At 48.3% G+C, this 8,757-nt stretch overlaps 1 protein-coding gene and 1 pseudogene across 1 annotated transcript; both read left to right on the top strand.

Annotated features, from left to right (window-relative positions):
• The first annotated feature begins 429 nt into the window (after positions 1-429).
• On the top strand, positions 430-1,363 carry LOC115643654 (annotated as a pseudogene).
• A 6,530-nt stretch (positions 1,364-7,893) lies between these two features.
• LOC115643647 (olfactory receptor 51G2-like) lies at positions 7,894-8,757 on the top strand. Its single transcript, XM_030547642.1, has one exon. It carries the CDS (start codon positions 7,894-7,896, stop codon positions 8,755-8,757), a length of 864 nt encoding a protein of 287 aa, XP_030403502.1.

The raw sequence follows: 8,757 nt of genomic DNA on the forward strand, positions 1-8,757 counted from the left end.
TCAAAGAGGGACTGGATGTTTATATAGATAAACAGAAAATCCAATTAAAGTAGTGAAGATTGTTTCAAAAACCCTCTGATGGGCTCTAAACATTCCTGATTTGCACCGCAAAATTTGTCTAATTAGTGGATGCAGGTTATTTGAAAGCTGCCTATTGCAGGGTGTCTTCCATTTCCTCTGAAGCATCTGGAACTGGCCACTGGATACTAGGTTAAATAGACTATGGGTCTGATCCACTCTGGCAATGTCCATCTGCCTATGTATTGTGTAAATCCAAGACTATGTTTTTGCTGATCTTCCTTGAGCTCCTGGGAGTCTCTAGACTTGCACTGAGAGCAGAAAGATGTCTCGCTAAATGTCATCCAATCTCCTGTCCTTTTTCTTTTTAGGAAGGAAAGTTCAGAACTCCTCGGACCTGCCCAGTACATTATGTCAGCTGTCAATAACACCAAATACAACTCTGCAATGTTCTTTCTCACCGGGTTCCCAGGTGAGGAAGACGTCCATCTCTGGATTTCTATCCCCTTCTGCTTAATGTATGTTATTTCGATAGTAGGAAATTCAGTCATTCTGTTCATTATAAAAACAGATCCAACCCTCCATGAGCCATGTACATTTTTCTTTCCATGTTGGCCACCACAGACCTTGCCTTATCGATATCCACCATGCCAACGACACTGGGTATATTCTTTTTTAACTCTAGGGAGATCAGCTTTGATGCCTGTTTTGCCCAGCTGTTCTTCATCCACTTGCTCGAATGCATTGAATCCTCTGTGCTCTTGTTGATGGCCTTTGACCGCTTCATTGCGATCCGTAACCCACTGAGATATGCCTCCATCTTAACTCTGCCGAGAATAGGCAAGATGGGACTGGTGTGTGTGCTAAGAGGGGTGGCTGTAATTCTCCCGCTCCCTTTCTTCTTCAACGGTTCCCAATATTGTCGATCCAATATCCTCTCCCATTGTTACTGCATAAACCAGGACGTCATGAAGATGGCTTGTTCGGATATAAGAGTAAATAGTATCTATGGCTTGTCGGTTGCACTCTTGACGGTGGGGTTGGACTCGCTGCTCATCTTCCTTTCTTATGTGATGATCCTTAAAACAGTGCTGAGCATCACGACCCAAGTGGAATGTCTTAGGGCCCTGAACACCTGCATCTCCCACCTCTGTGCTGTTCTGCTCTCTACATGCCAATGTTCGGCCTTTCCATGGTACACAGATTCGGGGAGGACTCTTCTCACTTGCTTCAGATTCTCCTGGGCTACGTCTACCTGCTCATCCCACCTCTGATGAACCCAGTTGTGTATAGTGTGAAAAGCAAACACCTTCGTGAGAGGATAATCAGGGTGTTCATCAAGTGAAGAGTCAGTTCATCATCCAGCTCCAAAACTGATGACACAGGATGCGAAAAATATGGGCCACCTATTCCATCCTGGACCCTTAAACCTGAGACAACATGAGATACTGATCCGTGCTATGTAGAGACAGGTTCAGAGAGGGTCTAAGACCTGGAACAATGGGAGAGGGGCTGGTGAGGGAGGAGAGTGCAATGGGAGAAGGAAGCCAAGGCAGGCAGCAGCGTTTTAAAAGTGACTTTGTTCACGGAGAGCCAGGGAACTAGTGGGATCTTGGCCCATAAAGAGCCACATCACTGGCTGCTCCATCCTCATAATTCCTCTGAATACAGTCAATAAAGAGAAGGGATGTGGATGTTGTTTCCCATTACACTTGGCCTGTCACTGTCCTGTCTCTGGTTAAACATCCACAGGCCATAAAAAAGGCTGCAGAGCTGTTCTGCAGTCACACCCCTGGCCCTTCCCGAGGACTCTGGGTGCTGTGTGATCTATGAGAACTGCAGCAGCTGTGGCCAGGGGCTACTGAAGGGGCACAGACACTCACCCTTCCCCTATGCCCTCAGCCAGGTCTTTGTGACTGTGTCATCTCAGACACATGATTAACACAGAAGTCCCGGGAGAAGCCATTCAGGCAGCCCCCTACCTCCATTCATGGCTTTGCACACAACACACATCTGAGGACAGTGCAGAGTGGCGTGTGTGAGTGAAGGCCTGACACACAGGAATCCTGGCAAGAGACTCAGGCCCAGGTTCCTTCCTCCTCCCCCCATTTCTGCTGCTCCAGCAAGGAAGAGGGGTGGAAACGGTCCTCATCTCCCCCACAGAGTCACAGCTAGTGCCTATCTGCCCTTCCCATTCACTGCGGGGTGACCACCTTTTCAAAATCAGAAAAGGGACAGAGGCAGGAGCCCCACTCCCTCTGTGACACTGCCCCACCCCTCTTCTTCCCCTGTGAGGCCCACCCTTTGCTTCCCTTCTTCCCCCAAGGCTCCACCCCTCTCCAGGCCAGAAGCTATAGCTGGGCCAGGGTAAAATGTGTCCGGGGAGCTAGAGCCACTGTGAGGACCACCAGATCCTCCACCAGCCCTGGACAGAGGGCTGGAGGGCTCAACAGAAGCCTCCAGCCTGTGCCTCTGCCTCACAGGATGCACCCCAGGGGAGACGGAGAATCTGGGGCCCCCCACCCCAACCTTGGCTCCCAGGATAGCTCTTACCATGGTCCAGCTGGTGGCCTGGCCAGGAGGGCAGAGCCCCATGGGAAAGTGGAGTAGCGGGAGGGGCCTAGTGGGAAGAGATGGGGCATGTGGCAGGGCCTCTTCAGAAAAGGAGCGTGGGTTGCAGCAAGCCTGAACTGATTCCCACCCCAAAAAAGAGTTTGGTGGGGGGTACCTGAGGAAAGGGGAAGGATGTGGCGAGAGGGTAGGAAATCTTGAGTTTTAGAGAAGACTGGATTAATGCGACCCCACAAAGGAGGCTATTGTTTTAAGTACTTCCGTCTGAGAATAAATTATTGTTCTTATTATTACCTTGGAGGTAAAGGAAAGATGTCTGCAGGCCTACCTCAGGCCACTAGGGGGCACTCTGGGGTGCCCCCATCCCCACGGCCTTAGCAAGAATGAGCTGTGCACTTGAAAGCTATTACTAGTGGGCTGAGTTTCGCTCAGCCCCTAGGCTGCTCTGAACCCCACTGATGCAGGAGAAGAACAGGCCAGCAAATCAAACCCCTGCAACTGGCTCTTTGCCATCCCTGCTGTCTGCAGTGAAGCGGGGAGCTCTGCTGGTGCAGCAGAGATTCCAGCCATACTTCTCACTGCTCGGATGGCTGGAAGGCTGTCCCTGTGTTGTGGGCATTGCTCTATGACTCAAGACAGCTGGGTTTGATTCCTCTGCCATGTGTGACCGTGGGGGAGCCATTGGGTGTCTCTGAGCCCCTGCACAGGTGGATAATAGCCCTGCCCTGCCTCACAGCGGTGTCAGGAGGATAAATACATTCCAGGTGACCAGATACTCTGGGACCCTAAGATCAGGGCTGTGTCAGGGTTCCACAGAGCAACACCTCTGACATTTGTCTATAAAAGTCTTCTTACATCAGCCTCCTGTGACAACTGCTTCTGGGAAGCCCCATGACTACAGCACCTTGGTGTCTGTGGCAAATTAGGGGTCCCCAAGAGTGATAGTGAGGGAATGTAGTTGAACTGTGAGGGTGGTGTTGAGGTGTCATGATGATTTGGAGCCTTTCAGCACAGTCACCAGACCGGTGTTTGCAGCCATTGAGGCTGAATGGATGTAACTTCCAAACAATGGAGTAATAGCCACAGGGGCCTCATCTTAGACAGCTTTGTTTGGAGAAAGCAGTCTGAGGTCAAAGATCAGCTCCACAGCTTGGCCCAGTAACATGGGCACGGCTGAGCACTGTAGTGACTGGGCCCAGACTCACACGGGTTTCAAACAATTTGTCTGATACTGAAGTTAGAATTACTTGCCTGCAATTTCTGGGATCACCTCTGGACCCTTCTTAAAAATTCAGCATCATATTAGCTATTTGCCAGTCATCAGGTAGAGAGGCTGATTTAATCCATAGGTCACATAGCACATTTAGTAGTTCTGCAATTTGGTATTTGAGTTCCTTCAGAAATCTTGGGGAATATCATCTGGTCCTGGTGACTTATATTGTTTAATTTATTCATTTGTTTTAAATTCTCTGTAATGGGTTCTCACTCCTGGGCTACACTCTGGGAGCCGGTGGAACTGCTGAGCCCCTAACACTTCAGCTGGGCTGGCCTCTCTCACACGGCTCTGCTGGTGACACAGCCAGGCTCTCCAGGCCCTGTTATCACCCAACTCGGCAGCAGGTGGCGCCACAAGCCCAGCTGAGCTACCTGAGTGCTCTGCCTAAGCCACTCAAGGACAAACAGGAGACAACAGCCAATTTCCCAGCTTCTCAGCTTTGCTCCCTTTCTGGAGAATAAATGCAGAATTATGCCATCTTGCACTGCGCGTGGATGTGTACAATGCAAACTCGTTAATATAGGTCATTTTCCCCTCATCATGGGATAAATACGCAACAGCCTTTGTTTACAGAGCTGACATTTTGGATCCCCAAGAGAAAATGGAAGGTTCTCATGTCCTTTTCCCTTGTAACGTAAACAAAGTTTTCACTGACTGAGTCTGTGACGGCCCTCTGGGTATGATGTAAACCTCCCAACCAGTCCATGGCTGGACTATTGTGCCCATCAGCTACTCTAACCAGCCTTCCCATGTCTGTACAGCCCCCTGCACCCTGTATAATGACCCTTTACGCAGATCCTGTGGGCAGTGATTACTGTTGCAAGCTCTTGTAGAACATCTGTAATGAATCTGTGCTACAAGAGACCTGGAGAGATTCCTAGAGCAGTTGTGGAGGCCCAGAGATTGTGGGTGGGTCTAGTTACCAGTGGATCACTGAGATCTGTGCATAACTTTGGGAATCCCTGGATCCTGGGTCCCTTTTCATTCTTCAGGGAGAAGGGAAGGGACCTTTTCTATTGAAATGATTTGAGGTTTATTTCCATGTAGAAGCCTTGTGGAATCTGCATTCTGGGTTTGTAATACAGGAAAAGGGCTACTGGGGAAAAATCTGGCTGTATATTATTATGATGATGATTTTATTATATTTTATTTTTTTATTTCAGCAAGATCACAGCTGTGATAGAATCATTGTTACCACTCAGCCACCCTCAAGTGAGCCATGTGACAAATTGGAACCGTACAAACGGTGATGACAAGCCTGTATTACAGGAATAAATTCTGTAGAAGGGCTGGCACTGCAGACCAGTTGGGTGGCATCACCAGGCATCCCCTGTGATTTGACCTCCTGGAGTTTACCATTGGCATGACGAGGGTTAAAGCTGGAGCACAAGAAGCTAAGCAGCAGAGATTCACTGATGGACAAATGGCCCCAAGGGAATGTGCAAACTTGCTTCATAAAGACAGTTCCCTCCCTGTCTGAACAGATGCTGCCTGCTACCTGTGCAGCCTCTCCGATGACTCCTTGTCCTTTACGGTGAAGACCTCTGGTATCAGCGGCTCCCCTTCTAGCAGGAATTGGGTACGTTGGCAGGTTTCACTATCTTTAAAGTGTGAAGTTAAGGGTAAAGACTGCAAGCTCCTTATCTTGGCAGATGTTCTGTGCAGCAGCAAAGGATTCAGCTGGGCTGTCGGAGTGTCTCAGTGACATTGGCTGGAGGGCGGGCAGCACTAGGTAGCATGGAAACCCCTCCCCTACATCTGTCCATAGTCCTCAGTGGGTTGTTGAAGCTACACAGAAATCTGACATTCAGAATGTGTTAAAACCCCAAAGCCCTGAGTCAAGATTTCTCACAGGGTCCCATTTCTAGAGTTACGGGAGGTTTTGGATCCGATCGTCCCAGGGGCTGAGCACGAGAAGGCTGCACGCAATATCAGTGACTAGTTCCCAGATCGCTTCAGGTGTATTTGCTGCTGGAAATTTAATCAGCAAAAACATTTTCAAAGGTCTGATGAGGCATTTTTCTATTTCCTGACTGGCTGAGGGTCTCTAGAATCTCTCTCCTGTAGATAAACCTTAGAGTTCCTGGACTACCGGCATCTCTTCTCCTTCTCTGATCTCTGAATGCCACATATCAGGCCGTGTACCCTTCTCTTTCATGGGATCCCCGATCCTCTTACCCTCTGAGTGGCCCCTGGGGTACAGCACATTGTGGTTCAACTGTGCTTACCCTGCAGGTCCGAGTGAGTTCAGCACCTGTGTTTCTTCCCTTTGTGAGGCTGTGAACAGTGGTGAAATGAGTGACCAGCCAGCCTTCTTGAACCAACGAGGTGTATAATGTGAGCTTTAGGAATAAAGCGTAACATGGGAGAATAAGAGGGTTTTCAAAAATCAGTCTGAATGCGTCTGACTCCAAACCCAACTACTCTAACGGGGACCCAGGCAGGCCGAGGGCCTTCAGACTTCCCCAGTGGCGTCTGTGCCTGTCAGTCTGAAAAGTTTCTCAACAACAGCTGCCCCACCTCTGTACAGACTCCCAGAACTGGGAAAACAAGCTGGGTATTGTGGCTAGAAACAGTAAATAGGATCTTCCCAGTTTGTAGCTCCAGTGTTGTCTCTCAAACTCCTTGAGTTGCTTACTGAGAGATTGTTTTTGCTTCAACTGTTGCTTCCCATCCTTCATGTTTTCCAGCAGCCTGTTATGAAATTAAAAAGAGCCATACTGCTTTCACCCAATATAGCATAACAGAACCATCCCAGTAGTTAACCCAATGAAACACTTTTATCAATCACTTTACAGCAGGACAGATAAATAGAATTACAATTTTCCCCAGTGGACTTCCAATGTGTTTACAAACATCTCATGATATAACGGACCACACTCAGAAGTGGAGGGCTAGAAAGAGTGTCTGTGGGAAAGTTACAATTGTAAAATCACACAGTGCTCAAGTACACTGTGGGACTCCCAGCCACAAGATATCAGTGAGGACAAGAGTTTCGCAGGATTCAAAGAGGGACTGGATGTTTATATAGATAACCATAAAATCCAGTTAGAGTAGAGGGGATAGTTTCAAAAACTCTTCGATGAGCACCAAACCTTCCTGATTTGCTCCACAACATTTGTCTAATAAGTGGGTACAGGTTATTTCCAAGCTCCTTATTGCAGAGCGTCTTCCAGTTCCTCTGAAGCACCCAGAACAGGCCACTGGATACTAGGCTAGATAAAAATATTGCTCAGGCTGCAGGGGTGAAATCAGGAAGGCCCAATCACACTTGGAGTTGCAGCTAGCAAGAGATGTTCAGAGTAACAAGAAGGGTTTCTTCAGGTATGTTAGCAACAAGAAGAAAGTCAAGGAAAGTGTGGGCCCCTTACGGAATGAGGGAGGCAACCTAGTGACAAAGGATGTGGAAAAAGCTAATGTATTCAATGATTTTTTTGCCTCTGTCTTCGCAAACAAGGTCAGCTCCCAGACTGCTGCACTGGGCAGCACAGTATGGGGGGGAGGTGACCAGCCCTCTGTGGAGAAAGAACTCCACAGTTCGGGACTATATAGAAAAACTGCACGAGCACAAGTCCATGGGCCAGAAGTGCTGCATCCGAAGGTGGTAAAGGAATTGGCAGATGTGATTGCAGAGCCATTGGCCATTATCTTTGAAAATTCTTGGTGATTGGGGGAGGTCCCGGATGACTGGAAAAATGCTACTTTAGTGACCATCTTTGAAAAAGGGAAGAAGGAGGATCCAGGGAACTACAGGCCAGTCAGCCTCACCTCAGTTCCTGGAAAAATCATGCCGCAGGTCCTCAAGGAATCCATTCTGAAGCACTTAGAGGAGAGAAAAGTGATCAGGAACAGTCAGCATGGATTCACCAAGGGCAAGTCATGCCTGACTAGCCTAATTGCTCTCTATGAGGTGACAATTGGGTCTGCACTGAGAGTAAAGAGATGTTTCATTAAATATCATCTAGTCTCCTGTTCTTTTTCCTTTTAGGAAGGAAAGTTCAGAACTCCTCAGACATGCGCAGTCCATAATGTCAGCTGTAAATGACACCAAATTGAACTCTGCAGTGTTCCTTCTCACTGGGATACCTGGGCAGGAAGACGTCCATCTCTGGATCTCTGTCCCCTTCTGCTTAATGTATGTTATTTCGATAGTAGGAAATTCAGTCATTCTCTTCATTATAAAAACAGATCCAGGCCTCCATGAGCCCATGTACATTTTCCTGTCCATGTTGGCTGTCACAGACCTTGACTTATCGATATCCAGCATGCTGACGACACTGGGTATATTCTTGTTTAACTCTAGAGAGATCAGCCTCAATGCCTGTTTTGCCCAGCTGTTCTTCATCCACGTGCTTAAATACACTGAATCCTCTGTGCTCTTGTTGATGGCCTTTGACCGCTTCATCGCGATCCATGATCCACTGAGATATGCTTCCATCTTAACCCTGCCAAGAATAGCCAAGATGGGACTGGTGTGTGCGCTAAGAGGGGTGGCTCTAATACTCCCAATCCCTTTTCTCCTTCAACGGTTTCAATATTGTCGAGCCAATGTCCTCTCACATTGCTGCTGCCTAAAGCAGGAGGTCATGAAGATGGCTTGTTCGGATATCAGAGTGAACAGCATCTATGGCTTGTTGGTTACAATCTTTACAGTGTGGTTGGACTCACTGCTCATCTTTCTCTCTTATGTGATGATCCTCAAGACAGTGCTGAGCATCACGTCCCATGCAGAGTGTCTTAGGGCTCTGAACACCTGCGTCTCTCAACTCTGCGCTGTCCTGCTCTCCTACACGCCAATGATCGGCCTCTCTGTGATGCACAGATTTTGGGAGGGGTCTTCTCCTTTGCTTCAGATTCCCCTGGGCTATATCTATGTTCTCGTCCACCCGTGA

The sequence above is a fragment of the Gopherus evgoodei genome, unplaced genomic scaffold (genome assembly GCF_007399415.2).
Source record: "Gopherus evgoodei ecotype Sinaloan lineage unplaced genomic scaffold, rGopEvg1_v1.p scaffold_65_arrow_ctg1, whole genome shotgun sequence".
NCBI classification, from domain to species: domain Eukaryota; kingdom Metazoa; phylum Chordata; order Testudines; family Testudinidae; genus Gopherus; species Gopherus evgoodei.

Bases quoted from the DNA above. Each gene is read 5' to 3' on its own strand.
- LOC115643647 (XM_030547642.1), top strand. From the start codon at position 7,894: ATGTCAGCTGTAAATGACACCAAATTGAACTCTGCAGTGTTCCTTCTC.